Below are 26,427 nucleotides of genomic sequence, written 5' to 3'. Positions count from 1 at the left end.
GCTGATCACAACGAAAGCAGAAAAGTTGCTGGAAAAGCTCAGCAGGTCTGGCAGCATCTGTGAAGGGTTGGGGGGAGGGAGATATCCAGAGTTAACGTTTCGGGGTCCGGCGACCCTTCCTCGGAACTGGTGGTGGGCGAGATAACATCAGCTTCTGTGCAGAAGAAAGGGGGTTGGAATTACGGAGTAAACAATAGGATAGAGACTCGAGAGAGAGAAGAGCAGGTGGACTGCGGAGGGGTGGGGGGGGGGGCGGTGATAGCTGATCCAGAGGGTGGGGTAGGAGGAGAGCAAGCGCTTTCGGAGGGTTGTAGGGGGTGACAGGGCTAGGGAGGAGGTGACAGGGCTAGGGAGGGGGTGATGGAGATAGGGAGGGGGTGTAAGGGGTGACCGAGATATGGAGGGGTTTTGGGGGTGACAGGGATAGGGAGGGGGTGACAGGGATAGGGAGGGGGTGTAGGGGGTGACAGGGGTAGGGAGGGGGTGGAGGGGGTGACAGGGATACGGAGGGGGTGACAGGGATAGGCAGGGGGTGTGGGGGTGACAGGGACAGGGAGGGGGTGACCGAGATATGGAGGGGGTGTAGGGGGTGACAGGGATAGGGAGGGGGTGACGGACGGTTGAGGGGAGTCAGTTTTTCCGGAGGGTATGTATTGGAATATTCTGACGGTGGGAAGTGGCTGGTTGAATGCGGGAGGCTGGGTGCCCGGAGCCGTGGGTGGGTGGGGGCGTTGGTGTCATTGAGTTACATCTTCCCACCCTCTCAGTTTGGAGAGCAGGTCGAATAGCTGTAACCTGCATGTTGTGGGACCGTCCCAGCGTGTGCCCTCTGTGTTCTTAGGAACCCCCTCCCTGCTGCAAACTCTTCCCTTTGCCCCATGTCTGGAGGCAGCCTGGTGCAGAGCTTATTAATCTGTCTCTCTCTCTTCCTTCCCTCCCTCAATCCCAGGCTTCCAGGACGTCCATGTGATGATCTTTGTGGGATTTGGTTTCCTCATGACCTTCCTGAAGAAGTATGGCTTTGGCAGTGTGGGTTTTAACTTCCTGCTGGCCTCGTTCTCCTTGCAATGGGCCACCCTCGTTCAGGGCTGGCTACATAGCATGGGGCAGGATGGCAAGATCCATGTTGGCATTGAGAGGTACCTTGGGGGGTGAGGGTGAGGGTGGGGGGCTGCCGTCGGCCAAGGAGATAGAGAGGTCAAAGGGATTTGACCGAGTAGGAAGGGGACTGGAGGGTGTGGATGGGATGGGATGGGAAGGAGGGGAGGGGAAGTGAGAGGGTGGGAGGGAGGGGAGGGTTTGGAGAGTGTGGATGGGATGGGAGGGAGGGGAGGGTGTGGATGGGATGGGAGGGAGGGGAGGGGAAGTGAGAGGGTGGGAGGGAGGGGAGGGTGTGGAGAGTGTGGATGGGATGGGAGGCAGGGGAGGGTTTGAAGAGTGTGGATGGAATGGGAGGGAAGGGGGCGTTTGAAGAGTGTGGATGGGATGGGAGGGAAGGGTTTAGAGGAAGGGGAGGTGGGTGGGTTAGAGAGGGGGAGGTGAGAGGGTCAGAGTGTGGGAGGTGAGTACAGGATTTGGAAGGTGTGGATAGGATGGGAGTGGAAGATTTGGAGGGAGGGAGGTGAGAGGAGGGTTTGGCAGCTGTGGGGTGGGTGGAGGGAGGGAGGGGAGAGGGTGGGAGGGAGAGGAGGGGAGGGTTTGGAAGCTGTGGGGTGGGTGGAGGGAGGGAGGGAGGGGAGAGGGTGGGAGGGAGGGAGGGAGGGGAGGGTTTGGAAGCTGTGGGGTGGGGGGAGGGAGGGGAGGGTTTGGAAGCTGTGGGGTGGGTGGAGGGAGGGAGGGTTTGGAAGCTGTGGGGTGGGGGGAGGGAGGGGAGGGTTTGGAAGCTGTGGGGTGGGTGGAGGGAGGGAGGGTTTGGAAGCTGTGGGGTGGGGGGAGGGAGGGGAGGGTTTGGAAGCTGTGGGGTGGGGGGAGGGAGGGAGGGGAGAGGGTGGGAGGGGGGGAGGGTTTGGAAGCTGTGGGGTGGGGGGAGGGAGGGGAGGGTTTGGAAGCTGTGGGGTGGGGGGAGGGAGGGAGGGGAGAGGGTGGGAGGGAGGGGGGCAGGGTTTGGAAGCTGTGGGGTGGGGGGAGGGAGGGGAGGGTTTGGCAGCTGTGGGGTGGGTGGAGGGAGGGAGGGGAGAGGGTGGGAGGGAGAGGAGGGGAGGGTTTGGAAGCTGTGGGGCGGGTGGAGGGAGGGAGGGGAGACGGTGAGAGGGAGGGGAGGGTTTGGAAGCTGTGGGGTGGGGGGAGGGAGGGGAGGGTTTGGAAGCTGTGGGGTGGGTGGAGGGAGGAAGGGAGGGGAGAGGGTGGGAGGGAGGGGGGGAGGGTTTGGAAGCTGTGGGGTGGGGGGAGGGAGGGGAGGGTTTGGAAGCTGTGGGGTGGGTGGAGGGAGGAAGGGAGGGGAGAGGGTGGGAGGGAGGGAGGGGAGGGTTTGGAAGCTGTGGGGTGGGGGGAGGGAGGGGAGTTAATGGGTCCGGCTTTGGGCAGACCTCTCCAGCTGGGAGTTGTTGCGGGTGGGGGGGCTGTCTGGATTTATGCTGGGGAGTTCCTGAGCCTGACCCCAACAGCCTGTGTGTTACTCCAGCATGATCAATGCAGATTTCTGCACTGGATCGGTCCTCATCTCCTTTGGAGCTTTGCTGGGGAAGACCAGCCCTGCCCAGTTGCTGGTCATGACCATGTTTGAGTCCGCACTGTTCTCCGTTAACGAGTACGTTCTCCTTTCAGTGCTGCAGGTGAGAGCCCAGCGCTCGCTTCTGGATATTTTGTGGCGGTGCGGGTGGGGCGTGGGGAGGGCGCACGTATAGCGCAGAGACGAGTGAGCGTCGAAAGGGAACCGAGAAAGCTGATGCCTCTTGTGGCCGAATAGCCCAATTGGAGCCAGGGCGGCTGTCACAACCCCACCAGCCCAGAAAGGAACCGCGATATTTCCAACACCCCCTTCCTGCCCCCCAGTGTCCTCACTCCTCAATATTCTCTCCCTGATGACCAAACTCCACCCTACCGTCCCGCTCCCACCTATGTCCCCCTGCCCACTGGCAACAAGCATTCAGACTGGCCCTGCCTTGCGGAGTTTCAACTGGTGTCATGCCACGTTGTGGGGCATCGCCTGTTCCCCCCCCCCCCGCCCCCAACAAACTGCAGGGCGTGTGGGGAAGGGAAGGAAATTAGAGGGGAGGAGGAAGGCGGGGGTTGTGGGGAAGAAGGGGGGGAGAAAGAAAAGGCAGAAAGACGGGGGCGGGTTGATGGTAGATGAGGAGGTGGGAAAATGGCGGGTAGGGAGAGTTGCGGTGGGTTGAGGATTGTCAGATTAACCAGATGGGCTGACTGGCCTACCTATGGCCTTATGTCTTCTGGAGTCATTGGGAAGATGTCCCAATGAGGGGAGGGAGGGGAGAGGGAAATGGAGGAGGAGGGAGGGGTGAGGGGAAATGGAGGAGGAGGTAGAGAGAGAGAGGAAGGGGAAATGGAGGAGGAGGTAGAGAGAGAGAGGGAGGGGAAATGGAGGAGGAGGTAGAGAGAGAGGGAGGGGAAATGGAGGAGGAGGTAGAGAGAGAGAGGAAGGGAAAATGGAGGAGGAGGTAGAGAGAGAGAGGGAGGGGAAATGGAGGAGGAGGTAGAGAGAGAGAGGAAGGGGAAATGGAGGAGGAGGTAGAGAGAGAGGGAGGGGAAATGGAGGAGGAGGTAGAGAGAGAGAGGAAGGGGAAATAGAGGAGGAGGGATGGGGGAGGGGATAGATGGAGAGGGGAAGGGGAAATGGAAGAGGAAACCGGAGGGAAGGGACATGGAGGAGGAACAAGGGAGGGAAAATGGAGGAGGGAGTGGGAGGGGAACCGGATTGAAGTTTGGGGTGAGAAGGATGAAGAAGGGAGAGTGGAGAGTGCAAAGGTGTAAAGGGGAGGAAGGGGGAAACGAGGGGGAGATGTGAGATGGGAGATGGAAGAAAGAGTGGAGTGGGGTTAGAATTGGAGGGAGGGGCAGAATGGCAGCGAGATAGGAGACTGGAGAAAAGAACTCGGTTCGAAGTGAGAGGCAGACAGACCAGTTTTAGAAAGAGCTTCAGTTCAGGGGGTGAGACAACAGACAGAGTGAACACAGTGAAAACACACGCTCGCTGACTATCATTGGACAAATCAACCTCTCCCACGGTGAGAGGCTGTTACAGATCTTCAAAACAGCTATTCAAAACAAAATACTTAAAGTACATTCCATCCTCACTACAACATCATAACTCAAACACTGTCTCTGTGTTACACTGACCCTCAGTGAGACTCTCCATTATAACACACTCTCTCTGTGTCACACTGCCCCTCAGTGAGACTCTCCGTTATAACACACTCTCTCTGTGTCACACTGATCCTCAGTGAGACTCTCCGTGATAACACTCTCTCTCTCTGTGTCACACTGACCCCTCAGTGAGACTCTCCGTTCTAACACACTCTCTCTCTGTGTCACACTGACCCCTCAGTGAGACTCTCCGTTATAACACACTATCTCTCGCTGTCACGCTGACCCTCAGTGAGACTCTCCGTTATAACACACTCTCTCTGTATCACACTGACCCTCAGTGAGACTCTCCGTTATAACACACTCTCTCTCTCTGTGTCACACTGACCCTCAGTGAGACTCTCCGTTATAACACACTCTCTCTCTCTGTCACACTGACCCTCAGTGAGACTCTCCGTTATAACACACACTCTCTGTGTGTCACACTGACCCTCAGTGAGACTCTCCGTTATAACACACTCTCTCTGTGTCACACTGACCCTCAGTGAGACTCTCCGTTATAACACACTCTCTCTGTGTGTCACACATGACCCTCAGTGAGGCTCTCCGTTATAACACACTCTCTCTGTGTCACACTGACCCTCAGTGAGACTCTCCGTTATAACACACTCTCTCTCTCTGTCACACTGACCCTCAGTGAGACTCTCCATTATAACACACTCTCTCTCTGTGTCACACTGACCCTCAGTGAGACTCTGCATTATAACACACTCTCTCTCTGTGTCACACTGACCCTCAGTGAGACTCTCCGTTATAACACACTCTCTCTCGCTGTCACGCTGACCCTCAGTGAGACTCTCCGTTATAACACACTCTCTCTGTATCACACTGACCCTCAGTGAGACTCTCCGTTATAACACACTCTCTCTCTCTGTGTCACACTGACCCTCAGTGAGACTCGCCGTTATAACACACTCTCTCTCTCTGTCACACTGACCCTCAGTGAGACTCTCCGTTATAACACACTCTCTCTCTCTGTGTCACACTGATCCTCAGTGAGACTCTCCGTTATAACACACTCTCTCTGTGTGTCACACTGACCCTCAGTGAGACTCTCCGTTATAACACACACTCTCTGTATCACACTGACCCTCAGTGAGACTCTCCATTATAACACACACTCTCTCTGTGTCACACTGACCCTCAGTGAGACTCTCCGTTATAACACACTCTCTCTCTCTGTGTCACACTGACCCTCAGTGAGACTCTCCGTTATAACACACTCTCTCTGTGTTACACTGCCCCTCAGTGAGACTCTCCGTTATAACACACTCTCTCTGTGTCACACTGATCCTCAGTGAGACTCTCCGTTATAACTCACTCTCTCTGTGTGTCACACACTGACCCTCAGTGAGACTCTCCGTTATAACACACTCTCTCTGTGTTACACTGCCCCTCAGTGAGACTCTCCATTATAACACACTCTCTCTGTGCTACACTGCCCCTCAGTGAGGCTCTCCGTTATAAACACACTCTCTCTGTGTCACACTGACCCTCAGTGAGACTCTCCGTTATAACACACTCTCTCTCTGTGTCACACTGACCCTCAGTGAGACTCTCCGTTATAACACACTCTCTCTGTGTGTCACACTGACCCTCAGTGAGACTCTCCGTTATAACACACTCTCTCTGTGTCACACTGACCCTCAGTGAGACTCTCCATTATAACACACTCTCTCTGTGTTACACTGCCCGTCAGTGAGAGTCTTCGTTATAACACACTCTCTCTGTGTCACACTGACCCTCAGTGAGACTCTCCGTTATAACACATTCTCTCTCTGTGTCACACTGACCCTCAGTGAGACTCTCCGTTCGAACACACTCTCTCTCTGTATCAGACTGACCCTCAGTGAGACTCTCCGTTATAACACACTCTCTCTGTATCACACTGACCCTCAGTGAGACTCTCCGTTATAACACACTCTCTCTCTCTCTGTCACACTGAAACTCAGTGAGACTCTCCGTTATAACACACTCTCTCTTTGTGTCACACTGACCCTCAGTGAGACTCTCCGTTATAACACACTCTCTCTCTGTGTGTCACACTGATCCTCAGTGAGACTCTCCGTTATAACACACTCTCTCTCTCTGTGTCACACTGACCCTCAGTGAGACTCTCCGTTATAACACACTCTCTCTCTGTGTCACACTGACCCTCAGTGAGACTCTCCGTTATAACACACTCTCTCTGTGTCACACTGACCCTCAGTGAGACTCTCCATTATAACACACTCTCTCTCTCTGTGTCACACTGACCCTCAGTGAGACTCTCCGTTATAACACACTCTCTCTGTGTCACACTGACCCTCAGTGAGACTCTCCGTTATAACACACTCTCTCTCTCTGTGTCACACTGATCCTCAGTGAGACTCTCCGTTATAACACACTCTCTCTCTCTGTGTCACACTGACCCTCAGTGAGACTCTCCGTTATAACACACTCTCTCTCTGTGTCACACTGACCCTCAGTGAGACTCTCCGTTATTACACACTCTCTCTGTGTCACACTGACCCTCAGTGAGACTCTCCATTATAACACACTCTCTCTCTCTGTGTCACACTGACCCTAAGTGAGACTCTCCGTTATAACACACTCTCTCTGTATCACACTGACCCTCAGTGAGACTCTCCGTTATAACACACTCTCTCTCTCTGTGTCACACTGACCCTCAGTGAGACTCGCCGTTATAACACACTCTCTCTCTGTCACACTGACCCTCAGTGAGACTCTCCGTTATAACACACTCTCTCTCTCTGTGTCACACTGACCCTCAGTGAGACTCTCCGTTATAACACACTCTCTCTGTGTGTCACACTGACCCTCAGTGAGACTCTCCGTTATAACACACACTCTCTGTATCACACTGACCCTCAGTGAGACTCTCCATTATAACACACACTCTCTCTGTGTCACACTGACCCTCAGTGAGACTCTCCGTTATAACACACTCTCTCTGTGTTACACTGCCCCTCAGTGAGACTCTCCGTTATAACACACTCTCTCTGTGTCACACTGATCCTCAGTGAGACTCTCCGTTATAACTCACTCTCTCTGTGTGTCACACTGACCCTCAGTGAGACTCTCCGTTATAACACACTCTCTCTGTGTTACACTGCCCCTCAGTGAGACTTTCCGTTATAACACACTCTCTCTGTGTGTCACACTGACCCTCAGTTAGACTCTCCGTTATAACACACTCTCTCTCTGTGTCACACTGACCCTCAGTGAGACTCTCCGTTATAACACACTCTCTCTCTGTGTCACACTGACCCTCAGTGAGACTCTCCGTTATAACACACTCTCTCTGTATCACACTGACCCTCAGTGAGACTCTCCATTATAACACACTCTCTCTGTGTTACACTGCCCCTCAGTGAGGCTCTCCGTTATAACACACTCTCTCTGTGTCACACTGACCCTCAGTGAGACTCTCCGTTATAACACACTCTCTCTCTGTGTCACACTGACCCTCAGTGAGACTCTCCGTTATAACACACTCTCTCTCTGTGTCACACTGACCCTCAGTGAGACTCTCCGTTATAACACACTCTCTCTGTGTCACACTGACCCTCAGTGAGACTCTCCATTATAACACACTCTCTCTGTGTTACACAGCCCGTCAGTGAGAGTCTTCGTTATAACACACTCTCTCTGTGTCACACTGACCCTCAGTGAGACTCTCCGTTATAACACATTCTCTCTCTGTGTCACACTGACCCTCAGTGAGACTCTCCGTTCTAACACACTCTCTCTCTGTGTCACACTGACCCTCAGTGAGACTCTCCATTCTAACACGCACTCTCTCTCTGTATCAGACTGACCCTCAGTGAGACTCTCCGTTATAACACACTCTCTCTGTATCACACTGACCCTCAGTGAGACTCTCCGTTATAACACACTCTCTCTCTCTCTGTCACACTGAAACTCAGTGAGACTCTCCGTTATAACACACTCTCTCTTTGTGTCACACTGACCCTCAGTGAGACTCTCCGTTATAACACACTCTCTCTCTGTGTGTCACACTGATCCTCAGTGAGACTCTCCGTTATAACACACTCTCTCTCTCTGTGTCACACTGACCCTCAGTGAGACTCTCCGTTATAACACACTCTCTCTCTGTGTCACACTGACCCTCAGTGAGACTCTCCGTTATAACACACTCTCTCTGTGTCACACTGACCCTCAGTGAGACTCTCCATTATAACACACTCTCTCTCTCTGTGTCACACTGACCCTCAGTGAGACTCTCCGTTATAACACACTCTCTCTGTGTCACACTGACCCTCAGTGAGACTCTCCGTTATAACACACTCTCTCTCTCTGTGTCACACTGATCCTCAGTGAGACTCTCCGTTATAACACACTCTCTCTCTCTGTGTCACACTGACCCTCAGTGAGACTCTCCGTTATAACACACTCTCTCTCTGTGTCACACTGACCCTCAGTGAGACTCTCCGTTATTACACACTCTCTCTGTGTCACACTGACCCTCAGTGAGACTCTCCATTATAACACACTCTCTCTCTCTGTGTCACACTGACCCTAAGTGAGACTCTCCGTTATAACACACTCTCTCTGTATCACACTGACCCTCAGTGAGACTCTCCGTTATAACACACTCTCTCTCTCTGTGTCACACTGACCCTCAGTGAGACTCGCCGTTATAACACACTCTCTCTCTGTCACACTGACCCTCAGTGAGACTCTCCGTTATAACACACTCTCTCTCTCTGTGTCACACTGACCCTCAGTGAGACTCTCCGTTATAACACACTCTCTCTGTGTGTCACACTGACCCTCAGTGAGACTCTCCGTTATAACACACACTCTCTGTATCACACTGACCCTCAGTGAGACTCTCCATTATAACACACACTCTCTCTGTGTCACACTGACCCTCAGTGAGACTCTCCGTTATAACACACTCTCTCTGTGTTACACTGCCCCTCAGTGAGACTCTCCGTTATAACACACTCTCTCTGTGTCACACTGATCCTCAGTGAGACTCTCCGTTATAACTCACTCTTTCTGTGTGTCACACTGACCCTCAGTGAGACTCTCCGTTATAACACACTCTCTCTGTGTTACACTGCCCCTCAGTGAGACTTTCCGTTATAACACACTCTCTCTGTGTGTCACACTGACCCTCAGTTAGACTCTCCGTTATAACACACTCTCTCTCTGTGTCACACTGACCCTCAGTGAGACTCTCCGTTATAACACACTCTCTCTCTGTGTCACACTGACCCTCAGTGAGACTCTCCGTTATAACACACTCTCTCTGTGTGTCACACTGACCCTCAGTGAGACTCTCCATTATAACACACTCTCTCTGTGTTACACTGCCCCTCAGTGAGGCTCTCCGTTATAACACACTCTCTCTGTGTCACACTGACCCTCAGTGAGACTCTCCGTTATAACACACTCTCTCTCTGTGTCACACTGACCCTCAGTGAGACTCTCCGTTATAACACACTCTCTCTCTGTGTCACACTGACCCTCAGTGAGACTCTCCGTTATAACACACTCTCTCTGTGTCACACTGACCCTCAGTGAGACTCTCCATTATAACACACTCTCTCTGTGTTACACAGCCCGTCAGTGAGAGTCTTCGTTATAACACACTCTCTCTGTGTCACACTGACCCTCAGTGAGACTCTCCGTTATAACACATTCTCTCTCTGTGTCACACTGACCCTCAGTGAGACTCTCCGTTCTAACACACTCTCTCTCTGTGTCACACTGACCCTCAGTGAGACTCTCCATTCTAACACGCACTCTCTCTCTGTATCAGACTGACCCTCAGTGAGACTCTCCGTTATAACACACTCTCTCTGTATCACACTGACCCTCAGTGAGACTCTCCGTTATAACACACTCTCTCTCTCTCTGTCACACTGAAACTCAGTGAGACTCTCCGTTATAACACACTCTCTCTTTGTGTCACACTGACCCTCAGTGAGACTCTCCGTTATAACACACTCTCTCTCTGTGTGTCACACTGATCCTCAGTGAGACTCTCCGTTATAACACACTCTCTCTCTCTGTGTCACACTGACCCTCAGTGAGACTCTCCGTTATAACACACTCTCTCTCTGTGTCACACTGACCCTCAGTGAGACTCTCCGTTATAACACACTCTCTCTGTGTCACACTGACCCTCAGTGAGACTCTCCATTATAACACACTCTCTCTCTCTGTGTCACACTGACCCTCAGTGAGACTCTCCGTTATAACACACTCTCTCTCTCTGTGTCACACTGACCCTCAGTGAGACTCTCCGTTATAACACACTCTCTCTCTCTGTGTCACACTGATCCTCAGTGAGACTCTCCGTTATAACACACTCTCTCTCTCTGTGTCACACTGACCCTCAGTGAGACTCTCCGTTATAACACACTCTCTCTCTGTGTCACACTGACCCTCAGTGAGACTCTCCGTTATTACACACTCTCTCTGTGTCACACTGACCCTCAGTGAGACTCTCCATTATAACACACTCTCTCTCTCTGTGTCACACTGACCCTAAGTGAGACTCTCCGTTATAACACACTCTCTCTGTATCACACTGACCCTCAGTGAGAGTCTCCGTTATAACACACTCTCTCTCTGTGTCACACTGACCCTCAGTGAGACTCTCCGTTATAACACACTCTCTCTCTGTGTCACACTGACCCTCAGTGAGACTCTCCGTTATAACACACTCTCTCTGTGTCACACTGACCCTCAGTGAGAGTCTCCGTTATAACACACTCTCTCTCTGTGTGTCACACTGACCCTCAGTGAGACTCTCCATTCTAACACGCACTCTCTCTCTGTATCAGACTGACCCTCAGTGAGACTCTCCGTTATAACACACTCTCTCTGTATCACACTGACCCTCAGTGAGACTCTCCGTTATAACACACTCTCTCTCTGTGTCACACTGACCCTCAGTGAGACTCTCCGTTATAACACACTCTCTCTGTATCACACTGACCCTCAGTGAGAGTCTCCGTTATAACACACTCTCTCTCTGTGTTACACTGACCCTCAGTGAGACTCTCCGTTATAGCACACTCTCTCTGTGTCACACTGACCCTCAGTGAGACTCTCCGTTATAACACTCTCTCTCTGTGTCACACTGACCCTCAGTGAGACTCTCCGTTCTAACACACTCTCTCTCTGTGTCACACTGACCCTCAGTGAGACTCTCCGTTATAACACACTCTCTCTGTATCACACTGACCCTCAGTGAGACTCTCCGTTATAACACACTCTCTCTCTGTGTCACACTGACCCTCAGTGAGACTCTCCGTTATAACACACTCTCTCTCTGTGTCACACTGAGCCTCAGGTGAATCCACTCTGATGTTAGAAGAAGTTGGCTTTAGCTGTGACCTGGTGTTGTGCGGGGGCTCCTCCGTGAGTTTGATGTTTGACCGCGTTCCCCCTGTCCGTGTTTAACTCAGATCAAAGACGCAGGCGGCTCGATGACCATCCACACCTTTGGCGCTTACTTCGGGTTGACCATTGCCCGTGTTCTGTACCGCCCTCACCTCGACAAGAGCCGGGAGCGGGAGGGCTCTGTCTATCACTCGGACATCTTTGCCATGATCGGTGAGTTTCGCGTTGACCGCTTTCGGTGGGACAGCAACAAGGAAACACTCCCCCTGGCAGCAGCCACCCTCGCTGGGACACTCTTCTGCCCTTCACCCACCTGGGTGTTAGGGTGTGTAGCCTCTCCACGGGATCTGCTTTGCTGTGGGGGCCGGGGAGCGGTTCTCCAATTCCTCTGGTATTGGCCAGGCTCATGTGGTTTCCATGTTGGAGGATACGATCGGGAGCACACTCCTGCCTCCAGGTGGCTCGGATCAGGAACTGCACCTTGATCCAGCTGCGACGCCAAACACGTTGAATCCTCAAGTCACATCCAAATCCCCGAATATTACTGCCCTCTCACGGTGTCACTGACCCCCCCCCTCACTGTGTCACTGACCCCCCCTCACTGTGTCACTGACCCCCCCCCTCTCACTGTGTCACTGACCCCCCCCCTCACTGTGTCACTGACCCCCCCCCTCACTGTGTCACTGACCCCCCCTCACTGTGTCACTGACCCCCCCCTCTCACTGTGTCACTGACCCCCCCCCTCACTGTGTCACTGACCCCCCCTCACTGTGTCACTGACCCCCCCCTCTCACTGTGTCACTGACCCCCCCCTCACTGTGTCACTGACCCCCCCTCACTGTGTCACTGACCCCCCCCTCTCACTGTGTCACTGACCCCCCCCCCCCGACAGTGCGGCCCTCTCACTGTGTCACTGACCCCCCCCCCCCGACAGTGCGGCCCTGTCACTGTGTCACTGACCCCCCCCCCCCGACAGTGCGGCTCTGTCACTGTGTCACTGACCCCCCCCCCACAACAGTGCGGCCCCGTCACTGTGTCACTGACCCCCCCCCGACAGTGCGGCCCTGTCACTGTGTCACTGACCCCCCCCGACAGTGCGGCCCTCTCACTGTGTCACTGACCCCCCCCCCCCGACAGTGCGGCCCTCTCACTGTGTCACTGACCCCCCCCGACAGTGCGGCCCTGTCACTATGTCACTGACCCCCCCACCCGACAGTGCGGCCCTGTCACTATGTCACTGACCCCCCCCCCCCCCACAACAGTGCGGCCTAGTCACTATGTCACTGATCCCCCCCCCAACAGTGCGGCCCTGTCACTGTGTCACTGACCCCCCCCCCCCACAACAGTGCGGCCCTCTCACTGTGTCACTGACCCCCCCCAACAGTGCGGCCCTGTCACTGTGTCACTGACCCCCCCACCCGACAGTGCGGCCTAGTCACTGTGTCACTGACCCCCCCCCCCCCCACCGACAGTGCGGCCCTGTCACTGTGTCACTGACCCCCCCCAACAGTGCGGCCCTGTCACTGTGTCACTGACCCACCCCTACCGACTGTGCGGCCCTGTCACTGTGTCACTGACCGCCCCTACCCCCTCCCCCCGACAGTGCGGCCCTGTCACTGTGTCACTGACCGCCCCTACCCACCCCCCCCCCGACAGTGTGGCCCTGTCACTGTGTCACTGACCCCCCCCGACAGTGTGGCCCTGTCCCTGTGTCACTGACCCCCCCGACAGTGCGGCCCTGCCACTGTGTGACTGACCCCCCGACAGTGCACCCTAGCTCCTGCCACTGTATTCTCCCTGTTCCCCACAGGTACCATCTACCTCTGGATGTTCTGGCCAAGCTTTAACTCAGCGGTGACCAATCTGGGCAGCGCACAGCATCGAACTGCCCTCAACACCTACTACTCGCTGGCTGCCTGCACCCTCGCTACCTTCGCTGTTTCCAGTCTCGTCAACCAGGAGGGCAAGCTGGACATGGTATGTCGCGCTCCCACAGTGAGCCATGAACCCCTTCCTCCCTCAGTCTGTCACCCTGCAACAGATCGGAGAGCGTACTCCCACCGTGGCCCCCTCCACCCTTGGGCGTGCGTTTGTGGGGGACCGTGTCGAGGGCTAGAGGATGCTGGGTGTGTGGATGACTATGCTGGAGCGAGAATGCTCCTGCCGGATGTAGAGAGAGTGGCCTGGGTTAGACAGGTCCTCCTTCCCCCCCTCCGCACCCCCCGCCATTCCCACAAGGGGTCCCAGGGTGGTTTGCTTAACCTTGTCCCACTCATCACAACATTAACAGGAATATAGCAGCCCCCTCCCCTCCCATCCCGACCACCATCCTCACAAGGTGGCCCACACCGTTACTCTGCCGAGGAGCAGTGACAGTGCTGCGCGGAGCTGTGTCTCATGGCTGCTGGACAGTGCTTTCCTGGCTTGTCTAGTGGAGAATCGCCTCGACTCAAAACACTAGCCTGCTCTTGCTTTGTGGATGCTGCCTCAGCCGCCCGAATCTGTGGCCTTTTCTTTAGTTTGGACTGGACTTCAAAGGATCGCAGATCCCTGGGTTGTGTGTCTGTGTCTGTGTGTGTGTGAGAGTGTGTGCGTGTCTGTGTGAGTGTGCGTGCATGCATGTGTGTGTATTTGTGTGAGTATGTGTCTGTCTGTGTGTGTGTGCATGTGCGTATTAGTGTGTGTGTGTGTGTGTATATGTGTCTGTGTGTGTGAGAGAGAGTGTTTATCTGTCTGTGTGAATATGCATGTGTATTTGTGTGTGCGTGTATGTGTGTGTCTCTCTGCGCGTGTGTGTGTTTTCTCCAAAATAAGGTCATTTTTCTAAGCTCCATTGAGCAGAGTCCCAATCTGTTTAGCCTTTACTTATAAGCAGGGGAGGCGATGGCCTATTGGCACACACCCACCACAAAATGTTCTGGGGACCTGGGTTCGAATCCTGCCACAGCATACGGTGGAATTTGAATTCAATAAAATAAAATCAAGAGTCCAATGATGATTGTGATTGTTGGGAGAAAACCCCCCATCTGGGTCACTAATGTCCATTAGGGAAGGAAACTGCAATCCCCACCTGGCCCGGCCCACATGTAACTCCAGCAGGGAACTGCGCTCTGGCTAATTAGGGATGGGCAATAAATGCTGCCTGGTTAGTGGCTCATCCTCTGTATGAATAAAGGGATAAGAGAGCTCCCACCACCGCCCCCCCCAACCCCATCACCAGGGATTGCCCTGGTGGGTCTTCTCTGAACTGCCTCCGATGAAACACTACCTTTCCTCAAGGAAGGGGAGGAAAACCACTCTCCATGCTCCAGATGCGGTCTCACCTCAGCACCTCGGACAGTTCCAATAAGCCTTCCCTACACTTCTACCCCAAACCCCCTTGGAATCAGGGCCAACATCCCCATTAGACCTTCCCGATTCCCTGCTGCCCCCCCCCCCCCCCCCGTGGTGCTCTGTACACAACCACAGTCTGGTTTAAATAATACCCTGTTCTTCAGTCACATTTTCCCAGATGCCCCAACTGTTTTCGCCCACTTTGGAATTCAGCAATCGGGGCTTAACATTGGCGGAGACCCCAGCCATTAAACCCGCACATTGATGTAGTGGGAGGAGGCGTTTCTATTACAGGATTGCTCGTGGTGGCGGGGGTGGGGGGGGGGAACGCTGAAGTGCACACACTCAAATATACATGTGCACACGCTCAAATAGACACACACACACACACACTTAAATACATGCCAGTGCACATGTTCAAACACACTCAAGTACACACATACACATATGCGCGCACGCACATAAACACATGCACACATACATATGCAAGCACACAGGCGCACACACACACATACATGCATGCACATATACACACACACGCACACATACATATGCAAGCACACATGCACAAACACACATGCACACACACACACACACACACACACACACACACACACACACACACACACACACACACACAAAACGGTGTGATGTGTTTACAAAGGAAGCCCATGCTGACAAGGGGATGATGTGCAAACTCCACTCCCCGGGATCTTGATGCTGTGAGGCGGCAGTGCTCACCGCTGAGCCACCGCGCCACCCCTCGGGTGTCCTGACACAGACACCGCTTGGAGTATTGGTTTGCTTCTGTGAGGGTGGATGTTCTGGCTATGGACGGAGGGCTGCTGCCTGGTGGGTCCAATGTATGAAGAGAGACTGATTAGACAGGACTGGGTTTTTTTTTACTGGAGTTTAGAAGAATTGGGTCGGAGGGGGAAGTTGAGGCAGAGGGGAGGAATATCATACATTCCAATAGGACTAGACAGGAAAAACACACAAAGGACATTCTCGATGACCGGGGGGGGGGATCCAGATCGGGGTTACGTCTGAGGGTAGGTGGGGCAGGCCATTTAGGACTGAGATGAGGAGAGCCAGGGTTGGTGGGGGGGGGGTGCTGTGGAATTCTCTGCTGCACCTTGTGGTTGAGGCCAAACCATCGAAGGCTCTCGAGAAGGAATTTGGTAATGTTCTGCGGGCTGAACAGACCAAAGGGTTTGGGGGGAGAAAGCCGGAACAGGGGGCTGAGTCGAACGATGGGGCGTGTTGAATGGGGGAGCAGGCTCCGAGAGCCGGTCTCTTTCCTGTTTCCATTAACCAGTACGTACTCCAGATGAAGTCCCAATACCCTGTCCCACCAAAAAGTGACGCGGCAATGCTAACAGTCGGCACGGACAAGACAGGCCAAAGGGTCTGTTTTCGTGCTGTGTGACTCTATAGTAATAAGGGCGTTCGCTCATGTCATCTGGGGGACGGGGCGGGGTTTAGAACCTTAAGGGACAAGACCGCAGAAGGGGTGGTCTTTGGCGAGAAGTGGGGAGGGGGGGGGTGGTCTGTTGTTTTAACCGTGGTGGTGCTTGTCCCTGGCAGGTTCATATCCAGAATGCTGCCCTAGCTGGCGGCGTGGCATTGGGCACAGCGGGTGAAATGGCCATCATGCCTTACGGCTCGATGATGGTGGGCCTGATCGCTGGCATCATCTCCACACTTGGCTTCAAGTTTCTGACGGTGAGCTGGAACCTGCCTTCTCACTTTGGGGGTTTATATTATCGTCACGCGTACAGTGAGAAGTTGTGTTTTGCCTGCAGCACGGGCAGGTCATAATGTACAAAGGTCCCAGAGTGACAGAACAGGGCGAGGAATGCAGAGTTACAGGCTGTGGAGAAGGTGCACAGAGAGAGCGAGGCCAACATTAAATTTAAAATCCACTCAGGAGTCTGCTAACAGCAGGGAAGAAGCTGTTATCGAATCTGATGGTGTGTGTGTTTAAGCTTCTGTATCTTCCGGAAGGGGTTGGGAGGGGAGGCGATGGCCTAGTGCTATTATCGCTGCACTGTTCATCCAGAGGCCCACTTATTACATCGGGGACCCGCGTTCGAATCCCACCAGGGCAGATGGTGGAATTGGAATTCAATAAAAATATCTGGAATTAAGAGTCTAATGACCCCATCGTCGATTGTTGGGGAAAAACCATCTGGTTCACTAATGTCCTTTAGGGAAGGAAACGGCCATCCTTACCTAGTCTGGGCCTACACGTGACTCCAGACCCACAGCAATGTGGGTGACTCTGAACTGCCCTCTAGGCTATTAGGGATGGGGCAATAAATGTTGTCTGGTCAGCGACACCCTTATCCTGTGAATGAATAAAGAAAAGAAAGATCAGACCCGGGGTGGGGAGGGGTGTTTGATGGTGTTAGCTGCCTTCCCGAGGCAGGGGGAACTGTCGATGGAGTCAGTGGACGGACTGGGCTGTGTTCACATCTCTCTTTAGCTTCTGACAGTCCTGGGCAGAGCAGTTGCTGGACCATGCCATGATGGATCCAGATGGAAAGCTTTCTCAGGTGTATGTACAAACACCAATAAGAGTCTTTGAGGACATGCGGAATTTCCATAGCCTCCCGGGGGAGGAGAGGCAGTGCCGTGCTCTCTAGACCGTCCCTCAGCGCGGGTGGACTGGGACAGACTGTTGGTGAGCGTCACTCCCAGGAACTCGACCCTCTCCACCTCAGCTCGACAGAGACATCGCCCTCCTTCCTCATTTGCGGAAGTCAGGGAGCAGCCCCTTCAGGTTTGCTGATGTCAAGGGGGAGAGATTTACACCATGCCACCAAACTCCGTCCCTCTACCCTCTGTCTGAATGGTGTTTGAGATCCAGCCTACAAACTTGCCGAAGGAGTTAGCCTCTCGGCCTGGGCCACCACATCCTGGGGCAAGGGTAACGTTGGTGCAGCAGAGCTGGTATATTTCTCCTCCTGAATTGCACCCCCCCCACCCACCGCCGCCGAGAAGACTTTCTGATCATTTGGCGCACCCTTCAGAGCGAAAGGAGGCCATTCAACCCCTTTCCATTGGGCCTGTGCTGGCTCTGTGCTATCCCTGGAGTCCCCCAAGGATCTGACTCCATTTCTTCACCACCCCCAGTCTTCCTCGACTTCACCATCTGATAGTACAGTCAGGGCATACACTGTGAGCTTGGATCACCCAGATCTATCATGACTGAATCATAGAAATGTAGAAGATAGGAGCAAGAGGAGGCCATTCAGCCCTGCAAGCCTGCTGTGCCATTCTTCACGATTAAGGCTGATCGTCCAACTCATTAGCCTAATCCTGCTTTCTGCCCGTAAACTTATATCCCATTCACGCCAAGTGCCTCTTGAATACATTCAATGTTTTGGCATCAACTACTTCCTGTGGTAATGAATTCCACAGGTTCTCCACTCTTTGGGTGAAGAAATGTCTCCTCATCTCCACCCTAAATCCTCAGACTGGTTCTGGACACACCCACCATTGGGAACATCCTCCCTGCATCTACTCTGTCCAGTCCTGTTAGAATTTTATAAGTCACTATGAGATCCCCCCTGATTCATCTGAACTCCAGTGAAAACAATCCTAACCTAGTCAATCTCTCCTCATATGTCAATCCCGCCATCCCCAGAACCAGCCTGGTAAACCTTCGCTGCACTCCCTCAAGAGCAAGAGTATCCCTCCTCAGGAAAGGAGACCAAAACTGCACACAATATTCTAGGTGTGGCCTCACCGAGACCCTCTACAACCGCAACAACACATCCCTGCTCCTGCACTCCAAACCTTTCGCAATGAAGGACAACATACCATTTCTGCAGAAGGGTCTAGACCCGAAACGTCAGCCTTCCTGCTCCTAGAATGCTGCTTGGCCTGCTGTGTTCATCCAGCTCTACACCTTGTTATCCAACACACCATTCGCCTTCTTTACCGCCTGTTGCACCTGCATGCTTACATTCAGCGCCTGGTGCACAAGGTCACTGAGGTGCCACTGCATGCTCCCCTCTCCCAATTTACAGCCATTCAGCTGATAATCTGCCTCCTCGCTTTTTCTTCAGAAGTGAATAATGTCACATTTATCGAAATTAAGCTGCATCTGCCATTGATTTTCCCACTCACCCAATCCTGACAAGATGATGCTGAAGGATCTCTGCATCCTCGTCACAGTTCACCCTCCCACCCAACTCGGTATCATCTGCAAACTTGGAGATGTTACATTCTGTCCCCTCATCCAAATCATTCATATATATTGTGAATAGCTGGGCTCCCAGCACCGAGCCCTGTGGCACCCACCAGTTACTGCCTGCCAATTTGAAAAGATACCATTAATTCCTATGCTTTGTTTCTTCTCTGCCAACCAGCTTCCCATCCATCTCAATACACTTCCCCCAATCCCATGTGCTTTAATCTTGCATATTAATCTCCAGTGTGGTTCTTTGTCAAATGCTTTCTGAAAGTCTAAATATTCTACATTGACTGGCTCCCCCTGTTCCCTAAGGTCTGGAATTGTATCTCTGAATCTCTCTTCTCCCCCCCCCTCTCTCCCTCCCCCCCTCTCTCCCTCCCCCCCTCTCTCCCTCCCCCCTCTCTCCCTCCCCCCCTCTCTCCCTCCCCCCTCTCTCCCTCCCCCCTTCCCCCCCTCTCCCTCACCCCCCTCCCCTCCTCCTCCCCCTCTCCTCTCTCCCTCCTCCCCCCTCTCCCTCCTTCCTCCCCCTCTCCTCTCTCCCTCCTCCCCCTCTCCTCTCTCCCTCCTCCCCCTCTCCTCTCTCCCTCCCTCCTCTCCCCATCCCCCCCTCCGCTCCCTCCCTCCCCTCCCCTCCCTCCCCCCCTCTCCCTCCCTCCCCTCCCTCCCCCCCTCCCTCCCCTCCCTCCCTCCCCTCCCCCCTCTCCGTCCCCCAGCCTGCCCCCCTCCCCCCTCCCCTCTCCTTCACGAAGCTCCTTAAAGCCTGGCCCCACGGATTGATCCTTTGTGCTGAGTAACTCGTGTTAGGGCCTGGGTTACTGAACTAAGTGTCAGCAACACAGGGAGCACTAACTTGGTTTCCCTTTCCTCCCCTTTGCCGAACCCCAAAAGCCGATCCTGGACTCCAAGCTGAAAGTGCAGGACACCTGTGGCGTGCATAACCTGCATGGGATGCCAGGAATTCTGGGAGCATTGGTGGGAGCCATTTTGGCCTCATTGGCATCGAAAGAGACTTATGGAGATGGGTGAGCGTTCAGACATAGTACACAGTTGTTGGGGGTGGGGGCGTCGGGTTCATTCAAATGGACAATATCGACGGTGGGGGGGGGAGTGTGGTGAAAATGACAGGTTCCTTCAATGTTGGGGCAATTGAGGGCCATTATTGTGAAAGGTCAGTGAGGGCTTGGGGGGGCGCGGGGGACAGCAGGGGGCGGTGTGAGCCACAGTGGGGTGGGGGACGCAGTGAGGTGGGGGCATGGGGACAGTGGGGCAGGTGTGGGGTACAGTGGAGGGGGGAGTGGGGGACAGTGGGGGTGTATGGCGGACAGCGGGGGGAGTGTGGGGGACAGTGGGGCAGGTGTGGGGTACAGTGGAGGGGGGAGTGGGGGTGATCACTGTCTAACCTCATTCTGAGCCTGAGATTCTGTCTGAGATCAATGATTCACTGGGACTAAACATGTGTGTGTGTGTGTGTGTGTGTGTGTGTGTGTGTGTGTGTGTGTGTGTGTGTGTCACAGACTGCAGGATATTTTCCCTTTGCTGGAGGAACAGAGATCAGCGAAGCAGCAAGGCTTGTACCAGGCCCTCGGGCTCGCTGTCACCCTGGGGTTCGGTCTGATTGGAGGGGTCATTGTAGGTAGGTGTCTCTGTCTCTCTCTCTCTCTCTCTCTGTCTCATCCACCCTCTCTCTCACACACCCCTGTATCTGGGGAATCCTCTCTAAACCACTCTGTCTCGCACACTCCTGTACCTGGGGAATTCTCTCTCAAACCCCTCTCTCTCACACACCCCTGTATCTGGGGAATCCTCTCTAACTCCCTCTCTCTCGCACACTCCTGTACCTGGGGAGGTCTCTCTAACCCCCTGTCTCTCACACACCCCTGTACCTGGGGAGGTCTCTCTAACCCCCTCTCTCTCACACACTCCTGTATCTGGGGAGGTCTCACTGTCCCTCTCTCTCTCACACACTCCTGTATCTGGGGAGGTCGCTCTAAACCCCTCTCTCTCACACACTCCTGTATCCAGGAAGCTCTCCCTAACCCCTCTCTCTCTCACACACTCCTGTATCTGGGTAATTCTCTCTAACTCCCTCTCTCTCATACACTCCTGTACCTGGGGACTCCCTCTCTCTCTCACACATTCCTGTATCTGGGGAAGCTCTCTCTAACCCCCTCTCTCTCACACACTCCTGTATCTGGGGAGGTCTCACTGTCCCTCTCTCTCTCACACACTCCTGTATCTGGGGAGGTCGCTCTAAACCCCTCTCTCTCACACACTCCTGTATCCAGGAAGCTTTCCCTAACCCCTCTCTCTCTCACACACTCCTGTATCTGGGTAATTCTCTCTAACTCCCTCTCTCTCATACACTCCTGTACCTGGGGACTCCCTCTCTCTCTCACACATTCCTGCATCTGGGGAAGCTCTCTCTAACCCCCTCTCTCTCACACACTCCTGTATCCTGGAAGCTCTCTCTAACCCCCTCTCTCTCACACACTCCTGTATCCTGGAAGCTCTCTCTAACCCCTCTCTCTCTCACACACTCCTGTATCTTGGAAGCTCTCTCTAACCCCTCTCTCTCTCACCTTACCTAATTTGCCTTCCCTTTTAGCGACCTTCCTGTCTGATACCAGACTCTTAACCTCAAAGCCCCTCTCCTCCTGTGCGGAAAACCAGCTGATTTGTGAAGTCTCCTGCTCTCCCTCCATCTGCGTGTTTGCTCAGTGAAACTCTCTGGCCCTGTGTTAAATTATCTGCTGATTTACATCTGTCTTCTGGGGGGGTCAATCTTGCATTTTGTTTCAATCTCTACAGGATTCATCATGAAGCTTCCCATCTGGGGACAGCCACCTGATACACAGTGCTTTACAGACCAACCGTACTGGGAGGTGAGTGTGTCTGCAACCCTATCGCAATAGGCCAGCTCACTCTCTGTGAATGTGGGTGTGTGCCCGTCTGTGTGCACATGTGTATCTGTCTGTGTGCGTGTGTGTGTCTCTGCCTGTGTACGAGTGTGTCTGTGTGCGAGTGTGTGCATGTGTATGCCTGTGCCTATATCTCTGTGTTTGCTGCCTGTGTATATGTCTCTGTGCGTGCATCTCTGTGTGCCTGCCTGTGCGTATCTGTACCTGTGTCTGTGTGTATCTGTACGTGTGTCTGTGTGCCTGCCTGTGTGTATCTGTACGTGTGTCTGTGTGCCTGCCTGTGCGTATCTGTACCTGTATCTGTGTGCCTTCCTGTGTGTATCTGTACGTGTCTGTGTGCCTTCCTGTGCGTATCTGTACGTGTGTCTGTGTTCCTGCCTGTGCGTATCTGTACCTGTATCTGTGTGCCTGCCTGTGTGTATCTGTACGTGTGTCTGTGTGCCTGCCTGTGTGTATCTGTACGTGTGTCTGTGTGCCTGCCTGTGCGTATCTGTACCTGTATCTGTGTGCCTTCCTGTGTGTATCTGTACGTGTCTGTGTGCCTTCCTGTGCGTATCAGTACGTGTGTCTGTGTTCCTGCCTGTGCGTATCTGTACCTGTATCTGTGTGCCTGCCTGTGTGTATCTGTACGTGTCTGTGTGCCTTCCTGTGCGCATCTGTACGTGTGTCTGTGTTCCTGCCTGTGCGTATCTGTACGTGTGTGTGTGCCTGCCTGTGCGTATCTGTACATGTGTCTGTGTGCCTGCCTGTGCGTATCTGTACGTGTGTCTGTGTGCCTGCCTGTGTGTATCTGTACGTGTGTCTGTGTGCCTGCCTGTGTGTATCTGTACCTGTATCTGTGTGCCTGCCAGTGTGTATCTGTACGTGTGTCTGTACGTGTGTCTGTGTCCCTGCCTGTGTGTATCTGTACCTGTGTCTGTGTGTATCTGTACGTGTGTCTGTGTCCCTGCCTGTGTGTATCTGTACCTGTGTCTGTGTGTATCTGTACGTGTGTCTGTGTGCCTGCCTGTGTGTATCTGTACGTGTGTCTGTGTGCCTGCCTGTGCGTATCTGTACGTGTGTCTGTGTGTATCTGTACGTGTGTCTGTGTGCCTGCCTGTGCGTATCTGTACGTGTGTCTGTGTGCCTGCCTGTATCTGTACGTGTGTCTGTGTGCCTGCCTGTGCGTATCTGTACGTGTGTCTGTGTGCCTGCCTGTGTGTATCTGTACGTGTGTCTGTGTGCCTGCCTGTGAGTATCTGTACGTGTGTCTGTGAGTATCTGTACGTGTGTCTGTGTGCCTGCCTGTGTGTATCTGTACGTGTGTCTGTGTGCCTGCCTGTGCGTATCTGTACCTGTGAGTATCTGTACGTGTGAGTATCTGTACGTGTGTCTGTGTGCCTGCCTGTGTGTATCTGTACGTGTGTCTGTGTGCCTGCCTGTGCGTATCTGTACGTGTGTCTGTGTGCCTGCCTGTGCGTATCTGTACGTGTGTCTGTGTGCCTGCCTGTGCGTATCTGTACGTGTGTCTGTGTGCCTGCCTGTGCGTATCTGTACGTGTGTCTGCCTGTGTGTATCTGTACGTGTGTCTGTGTGCCTGCCTGTGTGTATCTGTACGTGTGTCTGTGTGCCTGCCTGTGCGTATCTGTACGTGTGTCTGTGTGCCTGCCTGTGTGTATCTGTACGTGTGTCTGTGTGCCTGCCTGTGCGTATCTGTACCTGTACCTGTGCATATCTGTACGTGTGTCTGTGTGCCTGCCTGTGCATATCTGTACGTGTGTCTGTGTGCCTGCCTGTGCGTATCTGTACCTGTGTCTGTGTGCCTTCCTGTGTGTATCTGTACGTGTCTGTGTGCCTTCCTGTGCGTATCTGTACGTGTGTCTGTGTTCCTGCCTGTGCGTATCTGTACCTGTATCTGTGTGCCTGCCTGTGTGTATCTGTACGTGTGTCTGTGTGCCTGCCTGTGTGTATCTGTACGTGTGTCTGTGTGCCTGCCTGTGCGTATCTGTACCTGTATCTGTGTGCCTTCCTGTGTGTATCTGTACGTGTCTGTGTGCCTTCCTGTGCGTATCAGTACGTGTGTCTGTGTTCCTGCCTGTGCGTATCTGTACCTGTATCTGTGTGCCTGCCTGTGTGTATCTGTACGTGTCTGTGTGCCTTCCTGTGCGTATCTGTACGTGTGTCTGTGTTCCTGCCTGTGCGTATCTGTACGTGTGTGTGTGCCTGCCTGTGCGTATCTGTACATGTGTCTGTGTGCCTGCCTGTGCGTATCTGTATGTGTGTCTGTGTGCCTGCCTGTGTGTATCTGTACGTGTGTCTGTGTGCCTGCCTGTGTGTATCTGTACCTGTATCTGTGTGCCTGCCAGTGTGTATCTGTACGTGTGTCTGTACGTGTGTCTGTGTCCCTGCCTGTGTGTATCTGTACCTGTGTCTGTGTGTATCTGTACGTGTGTCTGTGTCCCTGCCTGTGTGTATCTGTACCTGTGTCTGTGTGTATCTGTACGTGTGTCTGTGTGCCTGCCTGTGTGTATCTGTACGTGTGTCTGTGTGCCTGCCTGTGCGTATCTGTACGTGTGTCTGTGTGTATCTGTACGTGTGTCTGTGTGCCTGCCTGTGCGTATCTGTACGTGTGTCTGTGTGCCTGCCTGTATCTGTACGTGTGTCTGTGTGCCTGCCTGTGCGTATCTGTACGTGTGTCTGTGTGCCTGCCTGTGTGTATCTGTACGTGTGTCTGTGTGCCTGCCTGTGAGTATCTGTACGTGTGTCTGTGTGTATCTGTACGTGTGTCTGTGTGCCTGCCTGTGCGTATCTGTACGTGTGTCTGTGTGCCTGCCTGTGTGTATCTGTACGTGTGTCTGTGTGCCTGCCTGTGCGTATCTGTACCTGTGAGTATCTGTACGTGTGAGTATCTGTACGTGTGTCTGTGTGCCTCTGTACGTGTGTCTGTGTGCCTGCCTGTGCGTATCTGTACCTGTGAGTATCTGTACGTGTGAGTATCTGTACGTGTGTCTGTGTGCCTGCCTGTGTGTATCTGTACGTGTGTCTGTGTGCCTGCCTGTGCGTATCTGTACGTGTGTCTGTGTGCCTGCCTGTACGTGTGTCTGTGTGCCTGCCTGTGCGTATCTGTACGTGTGTCTGTGTGCCTGCCTGTGCGTATCTGTACGTGTGTCTGCCTGTGTGTATCTGTACGTGTGTCTGTGTGCCTGCCTGTGTGTATCTGTACGTGTGTCTGTGTGCCTGCCTGTGCGTATCTGTACGTGTGTCTGTGTGCCTGCCTGTGTGTATCTGTACGTGTGTCTGTGTGCCTGCCTGTGCGTATCTGTACCTGTACCTGTGCATATCTGTACGTGTGTCTGTGTGCCTGCCTGTGCATATCTGTACGTGTGTCTGTGTGCCTGCCTGTGTGTATCTGTATGTGTCTGTGTGCCTGCCTGTCTGTATCTGCACGTGTGTCTGTGTGTATCTGTATTTGTGTGTCTGTGCGTATCTGTACACCTGCCTGTGCGTATCTGTACGTGTGTCTGTGTGTATCTGTATTTGTGTGTCTGTGCGTATCTGTACGTGTGTCTGTGTGCCTGCCTGTGTGTATCTGTAACTGTGTCTGTGTACACTTGCCTGCTCCTGTGGCCTCAGTCAAAGAGGGCCAACAGCGGGGAAGTATTTCATTTCTATTTTTGAAGAGAGCATTGCTGCCAGCGAGGGACTGACCCTCTGACAGTGTGGAGTCCCCTCAGCACCTGGACAACTGGCTGTGCTCTGTGCTTTGGTGTGACTCACACCCACAGCCCTGGCACGATGGCAGGAATGGTGAAAGGGTGTGGTGGTGAGAGAGAGAGAGAGAGAGAGACTGCGAGGTCAAGTGCCCACCGTCCTGTGCCCGCCCTGGAGTGACCCCAAATGGGAGCTTTTTAGCAGCTCGCTCTTTTCTCCTTGTAATCTCTGGCGTTTGCAGGTTCCTGAAGATGACTGGGATCACGGTGAGTTAGTTCCGGTGAAGATCGAGGAAGCAGAGAAACACGCTTGAAGAGGGCTGCATCTCTGGGAGGGATGGATTGGGATGTGAACTGCTGCACATGGTGAGGTCAACCACATTAAAACACTACCTGCAACAGTTATCACATATACAGACTGGCAATGATATTTGAACGTTTTTTCCAAGTAAACCATAAGCTTTGTTTTATATACTCAAGAAATGAGATGTATTTACTCTGAGGAAATACTCTGGCGCACATGTATTGCTGTACTATTTTACTCACTTAATAAATCCAGTTGGCTTAATGTTTA

At 53.5% G+C, this 26,427-nt stretch overlaps 1 protein-coding gene across 1 annotated transcript; it reads left to right on the top strand.

Moving 5' to 3' along the window:
• Positions 1 to 850: 850 nt before the first annotated feature.
• On the top strand, positions 851 to 26,427 carry LOC125449673 (ammonium transporter Rh type B-like). The gene is made up of 9 exons (XM_059644088.1): positions 851 to 1,139; positions 2,621 to 2,771; positions 11,775 to 11,922; positions 13,520 to 13,686; positions 16,630 to 16,767; positions 20,135 to 20,268; positions 20,761 to 20,879; positions 22,055 to 22,128; positions 26,096 to 26,427. The coding sequence occupies exons 1-9, from the start codon at positions 970 to 972 to the stop codon at positions 26,165 to 26,167; spliced, it is 1,173 nt and encodes a 390-aa protein (XP_059500071.1). The 5' UTR covers positions 851 to 969; the 3' UTR covers positions 26,168 to 26,427.

Source organism: Stegostoma tigrinum, unplaced genomic scaffold, assembly GCF_030684315.1.
Source record: "Stegostoma tigrinum isolate sSteTig4 unplaced genomic scaffold, sSteTig4.hap1 scaffold_492, whole genome shotgun sequence".
In the NCBI taxonomy this organism is placed as follows: Eukaryota; Metazoa; Chordata; class Chondrichthyes; order Orectolobiformes; family Stegostomatidae; genus Stegostoma; species Stegostoma tigrinum.
Note: the sequence above shows the minus strand (reverse complement) of the source record. Positions and strands in the feature narration are given on the sequence as shown.